The 19,477-nt window shown below is 37.7% G+C and overlaps 1 protein-coding gene across 2 annotated transcripts in view; it reads right to left on the bottom strand.

Moving 5' to 3' along the window:
• LOC136883180 (ATP-binding cassette sub-family B member 10, mitochondrial) overlaps positions 1-19,477 on the bottom strand; it is a 199,887-nt gene that overhangs the window by 136,553 nt on the left and 43,857 nt on the right. For both annotated transcript variants that reach the window (XM_067155360.2, XM_067155361.2), the window contains exon 4: positions 6,059-6,169. In XM_067155360.2, coding sequence (XP_067011461.1) covers positions 6,059-6,169 — 111 coding nt within the window. The remainder of the gene's footprint in view (positions 1-6,058; positions 6,170-19,477) is intronic.

The raw sequence follows: 19,477 nt of genomic DNA, 5'->3' as shown, positions 1-19,477 counted from the left end.
GGGTCAGCCATTTAGATAGCTAAATGAGGCCAGAGTCGTCTTTTTATACAATCTGTTTTTCAATATGAATGCACCGTTTAGCAGCAGTTATTCTGTAAATGAAGGTGAACATGCATATACTTCCATATGTCGATCTACATTTATTAAGTCGATTTGTAGCGATCTAGAAAGGGGTGTGTCTTACACTGTAATTAATACTTTACAAATCAATAGTGACTCTCAGTAGGAGGGCGTCTGCTGTTGTAATCAGTACTCCCCACATTGACTTTAACTAGCAATAGGAATGGGGTAGTTCTCCAATGCCTGTGTACCATTGTAATGCATAATTCCCTTCTTGATTTGACTAGCAGAAGGCAAGGAAGCATGCATTTTTTTTAAACTCTTTTACCTGATTCTCTTTATCATTAGGTATTGGTGCCCCCGATTATAAACAAATTTACCCATCAAAATATGACTGACGTTACGCATAGTGAATTGCGGCAGACAAGTGGACCTGTCATTATCATCACAACTCTACAACTTGCACTTCACATTGGAAACAACGTCTGCGGACCTCCCTATGCTTTTTCTCGGATAACGCCAAGAGACATGCAATTAAATTTTTTTATTTACTTCATGTACAGCAATTTAGTTCGATATCCATATATATTGTAGAATACCGTAGCGAAGTACGGGTACATTTGCTAGTATTAATATAAGGAAAGAAGATGTGAAAAATCCATGGAACGTCAATTATATAGCATGAAAATGCGAATGCTCCGTTGGTGGTAGGGATTATCCACCTGGAGCAAGTTAACAACGACACTGTTCGCCAAAAAGCAGGAAATGGCCACGTCCTGCTTCCTGCATCTACAACAGTTTCTGATGTTGCTCGGGTCACACCAACTCCGCAACTTGCACAAAACTGCCCTTACCGCGAGTACATAAACACAACAACCAGCAACAGACCTGTAACTTCCCGCAACACATAGGTAACGAACTTCAGTATTTTCAGAAGACATTTGTAAGCTAATGATAACATAGCTAACACATTTCAAAATCTGTCCATTTCATGACTGCACGATTTTCTTCTGGATGAATAATTGTCCTTTTTTGTCTGTTTGTCGTACGGAACCAGAACCGAATGTAAGTGTCTCTTCTGAAGTTACTTACAAAATATGTAAATGTTAGGGTGAGCCGATTCATACTGTACAAAGAGTTAACACGAGAAGCATTTGTCGTTGTGCAAAGCGCAGAGCACTCGTGAGGTGAGAAAGATGCATTTTCCTCATAATTTCTCAGTGTACAGTTCTTCTTCTTCAAGCACATTCCACCCTGTTCACCAGTAGATCTCACTCTCCTATAATGTTTATAAAGTAGAAGTGTCTGACACCCTTCCACTATACATTACTGTCCTAAACGCCTAGCAGCTCTTTCCACTACCTTACTTTCTCAGCACTGCATTCACCACTACTGTGTTCTTCTCTCCAGATATCTGGACACATCTGTCTGAAGGGTAAGTTGGGAAATTGACACTCTCTCGACCTTTTCTCAATCGCTCCATGTTGCTGGACAACGGCCGCGTGCACATGCCGACATGAAGTCTGCCAAGTGGTGACCAAACGTTGCCCGCTATGATCAAAACAGCAGACTCTTCTCTGGCTGGAAAATACTAGTAAGACAAAGAAAGGGTCACACTGTGAAAGTTTCTGCTGCATTGTGTCGGGAACCACTTGACTTTTTTTAGTAATGCTTTCAGTATTAGAACTCTCAAGGCTCTACGGCTTACCTGCACAGCAATGTTCGGGCCCCTTAAACGGGGGTACGCTGCCCCGAACTGTTGGTCCTTTTAAAAACTGGTGCACAGGGTCTAGTTAGAATTCAGTGTTCAAGAAGAGAGATCCTGTACCTTTTCTTCCTCAACTCACCTACCTTTTCACTGAGCAAGGTGGCCGTGCGGTTAGGGTCGGAAAGCTGAAAGCTTGCATTCACAAGATGACGGGAGGAATCCTAACGTCGGCAGGCCTGAAGAGGGTTTCCTGTGGTTTCCCATTTTCATATCAGGCTAATGTTGAGGCTATGCCTTAATTAAGGCCAAGACACTAACATCATACCGTAGTAGTGCAACATTAAACCAGTAGCAAAAAACAAGTATTCTCATGAAAAATGTTTTATTTGGTGGTTTTCTGATGCACGGTTTATCCCGGTGTCCGTCCGATTCTTTGGATGAGTGGTCAACTGGTCGGTGCCGTGCCATTAGTGACCGGCACTGACAACCTAGTATTGTATATTTCTCTATTCAATACGGAACAAACATGAAATTTTTAACTATAAATGACGAGTTATTGTCGGAAATTGTGCGCGAGACTAACCGGTATGCTAGTGTCGACATTCAAAAGGTTTCGTCCCTCACACATGAGTCTATTAGGAGGCCGTGATCGTCTTCCTGAATTCAAAGCATTTTTAGGCATAATCCTAAATATGGCAATGAAAAGTAAGCCTAAATTATGACGCGAGACTGTGTTTTTCAGCAATACTTGCAGAAAAAAGCCTGAATTACATACCGGCGAGTGTTTTGGGAAGTTTCACACAATGCAATATTACAGACAAAAAGTGACTGCCTGAGATAATTTCAGGTTTGAAAATGCTGAAAATTGCACCTGAATACTGTATTGTACTTGTATTATATTTATTTTGTGTTTGCTTTAGTTGATTTTTATAAATATGCTGTCAATATTGTACTGGGAAATAGTTACGGGGCCAGAGCATGGGAAGGATCTCATGTAGTGTGCGGTTGCGATTGGAGTCGGTACAGAGAAGAATGGTTTCGCAGGGCGAATAATAGATGGTATTTAAAAATTTAGACAATATTTATTGATAATCTCAAGCAAATCACCCTGATTTCCAATTTCCAATTGATCTCTTCAGAATGAAATTGAGTAAATGAAATATATGTGCTGTCACAATCCTATACATCCACCGATATTAATAATGTTCAGAGTAAATACCAGTTTCCTAAGATCTCAATAAACCCTGAAGTTCATCTAGGATCTCTCATATAAACTCAAACTCAAAATAACACTCTGATCATAGAACTTCATTCAACAACTTGTTGATTTACCAATAATTTTAAATTGCAAATTAAGTTCATCATTTGTGGTGAAAACCTTAAGTCTTTCTAAAATTATTAAACATAATATTAGCTTACACTTGCTTTAGCAATCCTAGAGTTCAAATTTAATATTTTAAATCACTTGATGAAGAAATCCTACAGTTCATCTAAACAAATATACAAGATTGTTAAATAGTGCACTTGTTATATGACAAGCCCAACAGTTCATCTACTTATTGTGAAATGATTTCAGTTTACACAACTTCAAAAAGAAACCTAAAGTTCATTGAAATATGACTTGAAGTCTCCTACAATTTCTACAAGAAGAATTCACACGATTAAAAATTACGAAGCACTTTTCATCTGATCACTGTTGAGTGCATTATTAAAAGGTCAGTTATTGTCTAAGTGTAATTACTCGCTTAAGAAAAGGTAAAATACACTTATATCACTGTGTTCTGCTCATAAGAATGGATGAAGTACAACTCTGCAGCTTGGTGACTGGAGCTTCCGCAGCGAACAGCCTGAACTCAAACTCAGCACTAGCAGCGTACCACGTTCCATCCCACGACGACACCGCGTTTTAATCACTCGTAGGTACCACGATCAATCCCTCGCTCGATACCACAAATGTCCCTCGAAGACACCACGAATAATCCCACGCTGGATATGACGTTCTACATAGTGTGATATTACGACACTTTGCCAAGATTCCCGGTGTTTATAAAGAAATGTTGAAACACGGGAAAGTTTAATTGGCACTATACAGCGAGATGTAGGACTATTAATTATCATTAATGAGTTGTATTTCACACTGAGATAAGTCCGAATGCACAGTTTGTACTCGCACTTTTGTACTATAGCATTAAATGCGTGACTTGGAATCGCACAGTCTTTGTCACGGTGCGAGTTATAAGTCAAGTTACTGTAGTAATAAAATTATATCGCTTCTGCAGTCGAAAGCACAGTCTTTCACCACACAGTTTATAGGACATGAAATGAGACACTAGCACAGTTCATAATAATCACGGATTATGTTGAAATGGCGTATGGCTTTTAGTGCAGGGAGTGTCCAAAGACATGTTCGGCTCGCCAGGTACAGGTCTTTTGATTTGACTCCCGTAGGCGACCTGCGCGTCGTGATGAGGATGAAATGATGATGAGGACAACACATACACCCAGCCCCAGCGCCAGCAAAATTAACCAATGATGGTTAAAATTCCTGACCCTGCCGAGAATTGAACCCGGGACCCCTGTGACCAAAGGCCAGTACGCTAACCATTTAGTTATGGAGCCGGACACAGATTATGTTGAAATTCAGTATAAGAATAACTATCACAGTCCGTTAAATGCTCGAATAAATGCAGTTAATGTCACTTCTAGAACAGTCTCTTGAAGCCTAATATTCACTGCTTCAGTGGTTTTTATGAATGAGTTCTCATAATAAGAGTTCGTATGACCTAATATCACCATAAAATGTCCTTAATATTCAGTTCTTTTCTTATGACACTAATCGAATGTTCAAGGAAGAACGTGAAATTTAGCCGCACTCAGTCCTATTAATTACTGAATATTTGAGTGGAATAGTACTTCAACTAGTTCACAACTGTAACTGTACATGAGAAATGCGACTCAAGACCACTGAAATTATCATTAATCAAAGGTTTAATTTATCACGCACAATTTCCTAGTATGATTGTCACTGTAAATGATCACGACAGAGTTCAAATATGTGAGGAATTGACAAAGTCCATAATACTGTCAAATGGTAAATTAAACACTGGTATTCTCAGTCTTACCTAAATGCACAGTCTCTATAGCAAGATCACTTGTTCAAGAAATCCGTAAATCTTATACGACGAAACTCAGTTTGACAGAACTTTATAACATCTCACATGTCCACGACGCGGTTGAAACTTTACTTACTACGATCTCGCACAAATTAACTTTTTTTTTTGCTAGTTGCTTAACGTCGCACCAATACAGATAGGTCTTATTGCGACGATGGGACGGGAAAGGGCTAGGAGTGGGAAGTAAGTAGCCATGGCCTTAATTAAGGTGTGAAAATGGGAAACCACGGAAAACCATTTTCAGGGCTGCCGATAGTGGGGTTCGAACCTACTATCTCCCGAATACTGGATACTGGCCGCAAATTAAGTTTTAGCATATGACTTACACATCTCACGCGATGCGCGGCGGAGCAGTATGACTTCTAGCCATGATCGAGTTGTAGATTTCAACTGACTATACCCTTGAGTCGTTGACCTATTTATATTCTGCTGGAAGCGTGTTCACTGGGTCAGGCGACAGAAGGGTGGTTATGCATTCCAAACTTCTACCTGTCATACCTTCTAAATTACCAGGTGGATTGATCTCCAATTTTGAACATGGTACATTTGAAATGTGGGCTACATGTTGGTGTTGTCTGTCGAGTCGTTTAGAAGTTATAAAAATCATTTCTAGACATTTCCATGGGGAGGTCAGATACATGTGGCGCTGATGTCACTTAACCTTGTTCCCCTCTCTCACTGTCGGCCTCACACTTACACTGTAGAGACGAGAACATTCGCTCGGACAGCTGTTCCTTATGTTACAACTCAGCCATTCTTTCATAATTAAAGATTTTATAACCTGATGTGCCAGGGCCTATGCCTTCCTGTACAATACGTTTGTGCTGTCTGTTATCCCTCTACAAGCAGATTCTCAAATGGAGCTGGAGAGGCAGGAGTGTTCAGAAGAAAAGGAGGGCTAAGGATTAAAACCCTCATAGCCCTACTACTAGAAAATAAAAGTGCTGACCTGACGTAGGAAAATGCTGATTCAGCACCCACTGTTTCAGAACATACTTTGCTCATACAACTACTACTACCGAAGAGTAGCTCTCATACACACTAACACATTCCTTATCACTGTCACATATGAAGTTACACCAATGAACAATTTTCGACACAGAGAATACAAAGTTACCTGGACAGACTTGGTGATCTTGCGGACAAATCTTCCATAGATGATGGCCATGCCAGCGATAGGAGGAACGATTGCCAGCCCCACCATGGCCAACTGTGGTGATGTGATGAACTGCAACATACAAGCAATAACTACTTGGACTTTGTTGATCACTTCACTCCGTACACTTGTAGTATTGCTAACTTACTGAACAAATATGGGAAGCGAGGCTCATAATTCAACATCAACAAAAAATTGAATATTTATAATACCACATCAAGGAGCTGCAAGAGGAGAATGAAGGTAAGGGAAGTACTGAAAGAGCAAGAGAGGCTGGACAGCTGCTGGAATGACAACATGGAAACCTGGCCAGTGTCTGGAGACTGTCATACACGATGGGGCATTCTTGTTATAAGACACAAGAAAACATGAACGTTAGGACTAAACTTAAAAATAGAAGTGATTAAAGGGCCGAATTCATAGACAGCACTTACACATAAGTGCCCCTTATAAGCCTACTTAAGTGTCGCACTTACTGGTATAAGTGGGCCTCCCACACGCACTTAAGTGACTCACTTATGTTGTAGCAAGATGGAGGATAATGATTTCGCTGAATATGTTGTTGCATTTCATTCACAGAATGCTTTCTGTGCACAAAATAGAGATAGAAAATCATGTCGAAATGTAATGTGACCAACAATTTAAAGAAGGTTTCGTTTTGGTAAAGTGAGAGTTATGAACATTCTTGTTCCTTTGATTGGGAGAGTGACCATAACCTCTAGAGGACTCACTATCTCACCATTAATGAAGATACTGATTTTGAGATTTTATGCCACCTCTGAATTTCAGGTTGTTATTATTATCATCATCATCATCATCATCATCATCACTATTTCACTTAATTAATTGGAAACGTGATAAAAGTTGATAAGTTATCAAGACTGTAGGCCTATAGAACAGTAAAGAACAATACTGAGTTATAAGAAAAATGACCGTGTTGCATTTATTTTAAGATTGGTTTGTGCTAATTATATCAGGTTAGTCAACCAATCGTTTGCCGGATTACATCAGAAGTTTCTGAAATTATGGCATTGCACATCAAAACATACTATTTACATTTTATTGGGGAAGTAATTAGGCCTACTACAACATAAGGGCTACGGATATACAGTAAAACTTGTAATAGACAAGAAAAATGTTCCACCGATCAATACTATTTATTGTGAATGAATTATTGCACTAGTACCGGTTTCGGCCTCTCTTGGCCATCATCAGCTAGCATACAATATTTACAGTCATTACACAAAATTACAAAGGTGTTACGTTAGAGCATCCGGATGTCTAATATAAATGGAAGTAATATATATTGCAGTATGTTGCGTTAAAATATCTCTGATTAAAGGTGGTGATGGTTATAATAACTCTGCAAATAACCTTACTCCTTGTGGGTGGGGTTAACTTCCAATAAGTAACCAGGGGAACCTGACCCCTACAGAGCGCGTCCCCAGGTGGCGGATAGGGGGCCCCTACAGTATGTAGGGCTGGTTGAAATAACCAATACAACCTGCGGACCAACAGGTAACCCAATTCCTGGGGGTTTTAAAATACTGAGACACCCTCTCTCCAGGGGTCATAAATATGGAGGGCCCTTGCCCTGGGTTAAGGGTGAAGACCTCAACGGCATCTACGGCGGAGAAGATGGACTTCGGTACGGCGGAGATGGTGGAAGAGGCAGCCCATCCTTCTGGGGTGTACAGATGGAACCTACTGCCTTGTAGGACGAGGAAGGCATCCTCAAAGGCTAAGGGAGTAAACCCTGAAAGAAAATCCTCTTATGCGTTAGGCCTAGCAAGTCAGCAGGAGAGTATTGAGTATAGTTGCTTTCAATAAGAAAAAGAGCCTCGGAAAGAATATTATAGACCGGACTGACACGTCCTCTCAGACAATTGTAAAGTATGATGACCGTAAGGCTGATGATATACAATGTTCTGAAAGGAAACCCCAAATAAAAAAGAGACCCAAATACCGAATTGGAACTATGAACATTCTATCATTAACTGGAAAGTTAGAAGAACTCCTAGACATGATGGATAGAAGAACAATATCAATATTGGGATTAAGTGAGACCAAATGGAAAGGGATTGGAAGTAAGACACTTCGTGGAGGTTATAAATTATACTGGAGTGGACAGGAGAAGGTAGCGAAAAATGGTGTTGGATTCTTAATTAACGAAAGGACTGATGCTACAGCTGAAGTTATCTGCAAAAGTGATAGAATCATTAAAATGTCCATGAAACTGGAGAACACTAAGTACACCATCATACAAGTGTATGCCCCACAGACAGGCTGCAGTGAGGAAGACAAAGAGAAATTTCGGCAAGACCTGGAAGATACAGTTAATGAGGAAAATGTTATTATTATTGGAGATCTAAATGCGCAAGTTGGGGTAGGCAGACTTGGGTACGAGAACATCATTGGTCCACATGGATTTGGACAAAGGAACCCAGAAGGAGAACAACTATTAGATCTGTGCAGAAGAAATGATCTTATAATCAAAAATACATTCTTCAAAAAAAGAGACAGTCACAGAATAACAAGGTACAGTTGGGATGGCCAGTATAGAACATTGATTGACTACGTAATCACAAATGAAGATGGTGGCAGGTACATCACAGATGTAAAGGTCATCCCTAGTGAAAGCATGGACAGTGACCACAGATTGTTGGTAGTAGACTTCAAACATAAGACAAATGAAACGCAGAAACTTATTACGAAAAAACCAAGGATTAAAACTTGGAAGTTGCAAGAAGTCCAAATAAAGGAAGAATACAAACTAAGGATTCAACAGAGTTTGCCGAAGTGTGAAGTAACCAGCGTTAATGAAGAATGGAAGGCCTTCAAAGACACCTTTGTGGGAGAAGCCAAAAACCTATGTGGAGTTACAAGTTCAATCAAAAGAAAAAAGGAGACACCATGGTGGAATGATAGAGTGAAAACAGCGGTGAAAGAAAGAAACCAAATAAAGAAGGCACTGGACAAGGAGAAACAAAAACAGGGACAAGAACGAAATGAACAAGAAATACAAAGACTTCAAGGAGTATACAGGAACAAGAAACTTGCTGTAAAGAACATTGTAAGGGAAGAAAAAGAGAAGAAATGGAATGAGTTTGCAGACAAACTGGAAGAGGACAGTAGAGGAAATATGAAATTGCTATACAGAGTAGTGAAAAACAAGCGAAGGGATCAAGAGACCATAAAAGCAATAGAACGTGATGATGGAACTCTGGCACAAGAAGAGGGAGAAATTAAACAAGAACTCAAGATCTATTTCGAAAAGCTGCTGAATGGAGATACAGAAAACATAACAACGGATAGAGGAGAGCCAAGTCGAGGAACCACAACTGAACCACCAATTACATGGCTTGAGGTTGAAAATGCGCTCAAGAGCATGAAGAAAGGAAAGGCAGTGGGCGTAGATGAACTAAGTGCAGATATGCTGAAAGCAGCGGGAGTTCCAGGAATCCAATGGCTCTATAGACTGCTCAACAAGATATGGGAGGAAAATACTATTCCTGAGGACTGGAAGATGGGCATCATTGTACCTCTGTTCAAGAAAGGAAGCCGACGAAAATGTACTAATTACCGTGGTATCACACTACTGTCTCATGTCCTGAAAATATTGGAAAAAATAATAGAGACCAGAATCAGAGATATTGTTGAACCAATTTTGGAAGAAGAGCAGTATGGTTTCAGACCAGGAAGGTCAACTACAGACCTTATATTTGCAATTAGGATGCTAATGGAAAAATACTGGGAGAAGAACAAGCCTTTATTCCTAATATTTTTGGACATTGAGAAAGCATACGATAGTGTACCAAGGGAAAGAATTTGGCAATGCATGAAAGAACTTCAAGTGCGAGACAGCCTCATAGACAAAGTGAAAATGTTGTATAGTGGGAACAGAAGCTGTATTCAAGTAGGATGTGGTTTGTCGGACTGGTTTGAAACAAAGAGAGGAGTGCAGCAGGGCAGCTCATTGTCACCACTTCTATTTATTATTGTAATGGATGTAATAATGAAATCTATTAAAAGGAAAGAACACGGAGATATCAAAGCCTTCACATTTGCAGATGATGTTGCGATCTGGAGTGACTCAGAAGATGAATTGGGAGAGAGAATACAAAGCTGGAATGAGGAGTTTAAGAAATATGGTTTAAACATCAGCAAGACCAAGACGGTGGTGATGAAAGTGTATGGGGAAGGAGCAGAACCAATAGTCATGTTAAATGAAGCTCAACTGGACAGTATTCCAGTTTTCAAATACTTGGGTAGCGTTATAGCAAATGACAACCTAGCAAAACATGAGGTGAACAATCGAATCAATAAGGCAGCACAATTTTACCACCAGGTAAGACACCTGCTGTGGGATGAGCAAATACCCATGAAAACAAAAATGACATTGTACAAGTCCTATTATACACCAATTCTTACATACAGTCTCGAAACCACAACACTGACCAATAGAGATAATTCCAAACTTCAGGCAGCTGAAATGAAATTCCTACGCACTATGATCCAGAAAACCAGGAAAGACAAGATTAGGAATGAGAAAATTAGAGAAGAAGTAGGAATAGACAATTCTCTCCTAAATAAGATTCAGATATCAAGACTGAAGTGGTTTGGTCACATGAAGAGGATGCCAGTAAACAGAACTGCAAGGAAGGAATTTGACAGAAAGGTAGAAGGAAGACGACCCGTGGGAAGGCCACGAAGGAAATGGATAGACTTAGTTAAGAGCGATGTAATGCTGAGAGGTCATGGTTGGGACAAGTTGGTGGAGGAAGAATGGTACAAGGACAGGATGAGATGGAGGAGGCTCATATACCACACCCGGGAAACTGGAGATGGTTTAGGATGATGATGATGATGGTTATAATAAACTAAAACCTATTAAGTGTGCATGGACGTGAGTACATAAACACATTCAAATACATAGGCTACATCATAAGACACTAAAAAATATAGCACATTAAATACATTAAAACATAGTATATTTTAAAACGTCTATTAAAATTTGAGTTCATGTTGCGAAGCATTCATTCTTAATCCTCTTGTAGTTCTTGTGTTGATTAAGTTGTATTAGGTGATCATCGAGAATGTTCTATGGCTGATATACTTTGTATTTAAACATAGGAATTTCATTTTGTCCGTATTGAACTGAGAAAGGATGATAGGAAAACTTAAAACGGTCCACCTTTTCAATACAAAAATGTTATATTTATTTATAACATGTATTTGCACTTGGAACTAGTTTCGACGCTGTGTTTGCGTCATCATCAGCCAAAATGTGGGAAATAGGCAAGATGTAGGCATTTATATTACACAAGGCGTTACATTAAACAATACATCTTACAAGGAGATAAAAACAGGGACGAATATAGAAACAAATGAATCGTTGAGAAAACAAAAGTTATACATATTAAAAATAACCTTAACCACACATCTTGCAGTGCGAAAGTGTTCTTCTTGAATGATTCCTGAATATAAAAACACACGCGCACACATTTCTGAAGAGCCAGCAGGCAGGACAAAGTAAAGTGAAACCTTAAGAGTTTTCTGAGAAGAGTTCATCATTTTTTCTATGTTCCGACTAACTAATGAAGTCTCCCTTGAGTTCCTGATAAACATACACAACAGGAAATTCTCCTTCACTCTCAACAATAGCTCTAAAGACCAACGGTAAAATTTTATTTTAAATATTGTGCAGAGACGTGAAAGCATGATTTTGAACATGATATAACTCCTTCATATAACCCAGTTTTTTACACAAGGTGTTACATTAAACAATACACATCTTGCGAGGAGAAAAAACAGGGACGAATGTAGAAACACATGCATCGTTGAGAAAGTAAAGTTATACATATTAAAAATAAGCTTAACCACATAACTTGCAGTGCGAAAATATTTTCCTTGAATGATTCCTGAATACAAAACGCGTGCGCACACACTTCTAAAGAGCCAGCAGGCAGGAAAAAGTAAGGTGAAACCTTAAGAGTTCTTCTGAGAAGAGTTCATCATTCTTTCTATGATCTGACTAACTAATGAAGTCTCCCTTGAGTTCCTGATAAACAAACACAACAGGAAATTAAACAATACACATCTTACAAGGAGATAAAAACAGGGAAAGTTATACATATTAAAAATAACCTTAACCACATATCTTGTAGTGCGAAAATATTCGTCTTGAATGATTCATGAATACAAAACACACGCGCATACATTTCTGAAGAGCCAGCAGGCAGGAAAAAGTAATGTGAAACCTTATGAGTTCTTCTGAGAAGAGTTCATCATTCTTTCTATGTTCCGACTAATTAATGAAGTCTCCCTTGAGTTCCTGATAAACATACACAACAGGAAATTCTCCTTAACTCTCAACAATAGCTATAAAAGACCAACAGTAAATTGTATTTTAAATACTGTGCAGAGATGTGGAAGCATGATCTTGAACATGATATAACTTCTTCATTTAACCACCTTTGAAAGTTTCTCTCTATATTACATAGCTTCATTAACACACCATTCTGTAGATGCATAAAATAATCTTGTAATCTTCACAGGTCCAGTATTTATATTCTTGTCGAGCTGAATACCGGACCTGTGAAGATTCAGCTCGACAAGAATATAAATACCGGACCTGTGAAGATTACAAGATTATTTTATGCATCTACAGAATGGTGTGTTAATGAAGCTATGTAATATAGAGAGAAACTTTCAAAGGTGGTTAAATGAAGAAGTTATATCATGTTCAAGATCATGCTTCCACATCTCTGCACAGTATTTAAAATACAATTTACCGTTGGTCTTTTATAGCTATTGTTGAGAGTTAAGGAGAATTTCCTGTTGTGTATGTTTATCAGGAACTCAAGGGAGACTTCATTAATTAGTCGGAACATAGAAAGAATGATGAACTCTTCTCAGAAGAACTCATAAGGTTTCACATTACTTTTTCCTGCCTGCTGGCTCTTCAGAAATGTATGCGCGTGTGTTTTGTATTCATGAATCATTCAAGACGAATATTTTCGCTCTACAAGATATGTGGTTAAGGTTATTTTTAATATGTATAACTTTCCCTGTTTTTATCTCCTTGTAAGATGTGTATTGTTTAATTTCCTGTTGTGTATTGTCCCCTTCAAAATTGGTAAAAATCATTTATTGGAAAATATTTTATTTCTACTGTGTGTTGAAATATTATTTTGTGAACCAGGCAGGGAGTTGTATCACATCGAGTAGGCTGAGCGAGATACGCCAGGTGTCCGGGAATTCCACTCAAGGACAAACGAGGGGAGAGCGCAGATACAGCTAGCCAAATAACCTTCAAATCAGCCGTGAATGCCACGTGACCAGGCAGAATGTATGTCAAGTGCTCGATCGATAATTGTGAAGGTGCATGACGTCTGACTATGGCAGCCAATCAAGCAATTAATTTGGTGCGAAGTTAATAAATTAACCAATCGCTTATGAGGAAAAGACGCACCCCTGTCTTAAGACAGTGAATAATGGATTTTCCTAGGGAAAATTTACTCAGAAATTTCTACCTCTGAACACGTCGTGTGGAGAGTTACTCTAGCTTCAACTACGGACGGAAGAAGACGCACTTCGCTTGCTGAGGGAACTTCGTCATTCAGAGCCTACAACTAGTAGCAACTGCAGTTCAGATATTTACGGATCCCACCTATAATTCAACAGATTTCAAAAGTTAAGTTTCTTTACCATCTTATCAAACATCGGTGTGAGTTTTGGACCTTGTCTTAGACGTGATTTTTAGTTTCAGCTTCACAAGAAATTCCACAGAAGAGATCACCGGTTCGAGTCCAAGTCAGGATGCCAGTCTTCTTTCTTGGTGAATGGTGTGATTTCCAGCGCCCCAGCATGTCTCCAATGCACGAGTAAAATGTAAGGCAGTCCAGGCGGGCGTGACCAGGATCGATGGTGCGTAATGTGATAATGCACTAGGTCATCAGCCCGAATTCTACAACCGACAGTCACCACCAAGTAATATTTAAACTTTGTTATTCTTTCTTTCCTTTTGTAATGTAATTGTAATGACATAGCCTCTACTTATTTGTTTAGAAATTTTCTATTAGTTAGAATTTTTCCATCTCTTCTTTCTTGGTGATGGTAGATTGAGGATGTGTGAGTATTTGAATCTATTAGTTTGTTTGAGTGGATGTCTTCGAGAAGTGTTTCAACTGTCCCGAGTTCATTGTGGCAGGAGAAATAAATGTAAAATGACCTCAACGTTAAACTAGGACTATTTGAATATTTTTAGACTTAAAATGAGATCAAATGGGACAGTAATTTCATGGATTCTATTATGTCAGAGTTCATTCTTCATTTATGCGACGTATGGTTGAATTTTGTGTGCAATTGAGTCATCTGAAATATTATTGTGCAGTAGCTTCCGCACGTATGATCTTGCGCGGCCAGGGAAAATAATAATAATAAAAATAATTTAACTAAATTATCGCGTAAAAGAACACCTAAGGTCATGAGCATAATATTGGTTATTATTGAAAATGGTTGATGTGCGCTCATTTATTGTAATTTAGGCCTGGGAAATGGCAGTATCTGACCGATACAATTTTTTTTTATATTTGCTGTGTTGTGATGATTAAGTTGACTGATAGATGGATATTATTGAATTCAGCAGTCGAGCTGTGCATCCATTAGTGAGTCAATTTAAGAATAGAATATGTTACTTGATGTAATTTCTTCGTTGTGAGTGCAGATCAATCGAGAATCACAATTATAGTGGAGAAGTAAAAATAAATATCGTAGCTCATGAACCGCGTGTGCGGAATGTTGATTCTGGCCTATGTTTAAGCGATTTTATCGATGATTTTTGGATGATTTTATGTTCGTAAATTTTCTCTGAACATCGTCGTATAACTGTGTTCCTTAATAAAGTGATAGTCATTGCTCTGTCACATTTCCAGTTGATGAGAGGAGGTCACCACGATAGTGTCATCATGAGAATAATTTTCCTAACTTTGTCTAAACATAAAAATTAATAGTCAAGGGCTAGCGTTCGTGTAAATATGTATATAATATTTCCGTGTATCTTTGTGTGAGTGTAGTGTGTGTGATTTGACTGTACTTTGCTTAATGTAAGTTTCCAATCCATATTTGTGATGATGCTCTTCGTTATTTCGTGAAATTTTTGGTCTAATTTACGCCAACTTTAGTAGTTCACCATTTGAATGAATTTAAACCTTTAGTGAATTTTATTCATTTTTAAGGAAGAATAGGATCTTATTTAACGAATACACATAAATAAGTATAGGCCATGTCAGTGGATTGAACTCACAAAATCAAATTGTAAGTGTTAATTAATTAATTATTTCAATTAATGGGTAAACAACGATTGACATGAGGTCAAGTTCCGAGCCATTATGTGAGAAGCAACTACTAAATAATTATAAAGTTGAGTTTATTAATTAATTTAAAGGTCAAGGAAGACGATTTAACCATAATTTTATGAGAGAAAAATTTTTATTTAATTTTCAAAGAGGAATGAAAATGATCATTTTCAAACTTGTTTAAAATCAAATCTATGAAGGGAGGAAGTTCATTTTCAAGTTATTAAATTATCAATGGGAGAGATAATCTCAAATCAATTATTATTAATTATTTAATTAATTTTCCACTAAAATATAAATATTATACTTGCAGATTCAGCCCTTTTGCTGTTCGATTTTTCGATGAAGTGTCTATGTGACTACGACATAAAAGAAGACTAATCATATAAACAAAATACCTAGATTTTGTAAATTGTTGTGAAGTTTATGAAGAGCAGTAGTTGTAATAAATGTGTAAAACCTATTTAGCTTTCTCTCATTTGCCACTAGTTCATCATCTATCCCTGCACTTTAAAATTTTCGCACAGCCGATAAGCGAACGATCTACACCCTGAAGATCTTTGCTCACCGGCCGAGCTGAGCCCGGCATGACCGGTGCAGTATGATTATCAGGAACTCAAGGGAGACTTCATTAGTTAGTCAGATCATAGAGAGAATGATGAACTCTTCTCAGAAGAACTCTTAAGGTTTCACCTTACTTTTTCCTGCCTGCTGGCTCTTTAGAACTGTGTGCGCGCGCGTTTTGTATTCAGGAATCATTCAAGGCAAATATTTTCGCACTGCAAGTTATGTGGTTAAGCTTATTTTTAAAATGTATAACTTTGCTTTCTCAACAATGCATGTGTTTCTACATTCGTCCCTGTTTTTATCTCCTCGCAAGATGTGTATTGTTTAATGTAACACCTTGTGTAAAAAACTGGGTTATATGAAGGAGTTATATCATGTTCAAAATCATGCTTTCACGTCTCTGCACAATATTTAAAATAAAATTTTACCGTTGGTCTTTAGAGCTATTGTTGAGAGTGAAGGAGAATTTCCTGTTGTGTATGTTTATCAGGAACTCAAGGGAGACTTCATTAGTTAGTCGGAACATAGAAAAAATGATGAACTCTTCTCAGAAGAACTCTTAAGGTTTCACTTTACTTTGTCCTGCCTGCTGGCTCTTCAGAAATGTGTGCGCGTGTGTTTTTATATTCAGGAATCATTCAAGAAGAACACTTTCGCACTGCAAGATGTGTGGTTAAGGTTATTTTTAATATGTATAACTTTTGTTTTCTCAACGATTCCTTTGTTTCTATATTCGTCCCTGTTTTTATCTCCTTGTAAGATGTGTATTGTTTAATGTAACGCCTTGTGTTATATAAATGCCTACATTTTGCCTATTTCCCACATTTTGGCTGATGATGACGCAAACACAGCGTCGAAACTAGTTCCAAGTGCAAATACATGTTATAAATAAATATAACATTTTTGTATTGAAAAGGTGGACCGTTTTAAGTTTTCCTATCATACTTTGTATTGGTATGTTATAAGAACTCTTGTCATTAAAATTGGAAAAATTGACTACTGTGCAATTCAACTGTTGATGTAGTCCAGTAAGATTTATATATACAGCGAGACAGGGTTTGATTTTAGAGCAGTTGGTGGTGATACCTCTCTCGTCTATGCACGTTATACGGTTGTTATCTGTAAAGAAAAGCTAATATGAGTATAGCGTGCGTATGAAGGAATGCCCGGTGTATGTATGAAATGAAAAGAGTACTTACTATTGTTGCTGTGGAGGTTGTGTACCGATATGTTTGGAGATTTGTTGTGTTCTGCTACGAGTACGTCTGGGGCTCATGTTAGCTGTGTGGAGGGATGTAGGTGGAGGGGAAGGAGGAGTGGCTACTGTGGAGGTGGGGGCGGGGTTAGGTTTGTGATTCGTCGGTTTGTTATGACGTGTGTTTACTAATTTGAGATAGTCGTTCTTTATTGCAGGAATGGCTTTATCAAAGATGATGCTGGTTTTCTCTGTAATGTCGTTAATGTTATGATTGGGGTTAGTGTATTGATCTAGAGAAATATAGAAATCTTCGGTTATGTTGAGCAGGGGTCCCTTAGAGTTTATGTTTAATATCATGTCATTATTGATGTCTGTGAAATTGTGCTTAGATTCTTCTACATGTTGGCCTATTGATGAGAAATGGTTGTGCTTTACTGCATTTATATGTTCATTACAACGGATGGTAAAGTTTCTGCCTGTACGTCCAATGTAGCTTGTGTCACAGTTGTTACATTTGATACGGTAGACACCTGATTGGTTGTATTTATTATTATTATTGACTGTTTTGGTGTTGTGTATAGTGTTGGTGCTGTTGTGTGTGGTTTCGAATGCTATTTTCAGGTTGTGCTTCTTAAAGATATTAGTTATAGTATATATATTGGTGTTGTTGAAGGTAAATAGGACATAATCTTTTTTGGGTTCGACTGTTTTGATTAATTTAGTTTTAGGTTGGGATTTTATTTTGTGAATGATTTTGTTAACCATTTCTTTGCTGTATCCATTGTATTTGGCTATATCGTGAATTAATTTTAATTCATTATTTCGATCTTCTATTGTCATTGGGATATTGAAAGCTCTATATATCATGCTATAATAGGCTGCTCTTTTATGTGTGTTAGGATGAACGGAGTCATTTTTTATGGTATTTAAAGTGTGTGTGGGTTTCCTATAGATCTTGTAAGATAAGTGGGTGTCGTGCCTTGTTATTGTCAAGTCCAAGTAATTTAAGGTACGGTTATTTTCTGTTTCTTTAGTGAATTTAATTTGGGGGTCTAAATTGTTAAGTTTGTCTAGTATAATATCTGCATCAGTGAATCTATTATCTATAATTACGAAGATATCGTCGACAAATCTACACCAAAAATATATATTATCTATTTTATTGATTGACGTGTGTTCTAGGTAGTCTATATATATTTCTGCTAATATTCCGGAAGCAGGAGATCCCATAGGTAATCCTTGTTGCTGATATATGGTATCATGAAATCTGAAGTAGTTATTGTTTAAGGCGAATTTAAGCAGATTCATGAATTCTTCTATTTCTAAGGTGCTCAAGTTGCTATGGTTTTTTTAGGTTAGATTCTATTATTATGATTGTTTGTTTAATAGGAATGTTAGGGTACATGTTTGTTATATCAAATAAAGTAAGGGTATGATGTTTTTCGATCCTTAGTTCTTTGGTTCTGTTGCAAAAATCTATTGAGTTTTAAATTGTTTTGTTTGCTAAAAATGAATAATGCTTTTTCAAAAATTTTTGAATGAATTGTGATAACTTATAGGTTGGACTGGCTTTATAGTTTATAATCGGTCTCATGGGTACATTTTCTTTGTGTATTTTAGGGTAGGCCCTTGCGGATGGTAATTGGGGGTTCATAGTTATAAGTCTAGCAGATTCTGTTTCGGTGAGAATAAAGTGTGTGTTCTTGAGTAGATTTTTAAAATTCCTTTGTATGTTAATGGTTGGATCTCGGCGTTTAATTGAAAAAGTGTTGTCTTGGAAACATTCTTTAGTCTTTGTTATGTATTCATTCCTATCCATAATGACCATAGTGTTGCCTTTGTCGGCTTTTGTTATTAGTAGATTGTTCTGTTTTATTTTGTTTTTGAGTTTGTTTAGGTTCGATTTATTGATGGTATTCATGTTTAGGTTATTATTGTGAACGTTATTGATATATTGCGGGATCTTTCTACTGATTTTGTGTCTAACTTCGTCTCGTATATCGTACGGAATTTTCTGTAAAGCGAGTTCTGTTTCGGTAACGGCAGTTATAATATTCTGATAGGATGATGCATTACCCCAGTTATGTTTAGGTCCCTTGCTCAACATAGCCGTCTCTACATCGTCAAATACGGTTAGTGTGAGATTTTTTACGGGTGGGTGGAATTTATGTTGGGAATTCTTGTTAAGATGAGAAGGATCTTTATTTTCAGTTATGGTTAGTGGTTTCGGTTTGCTTTGTTGTTTCAGTGTTTCCA

This window comes from Anabrus simplex, chromosome 11 (assembly GCF_040414725.1).
Source record: "Anabrus simplex isolate iqAnaSimp1 chromosome 11, ASM4041472v1, whole genome shotgun sequence".
Classification (NCBI taxonomy): Eukaryota; Metazoa; Arthropoda; class Insecta; order Orthoptera; family Tettigoniidae; genus Anabrus; species Anabrus simplex.
This window is presented reverse-complemented; position numbering and strand designations above follow the sequence as displayed.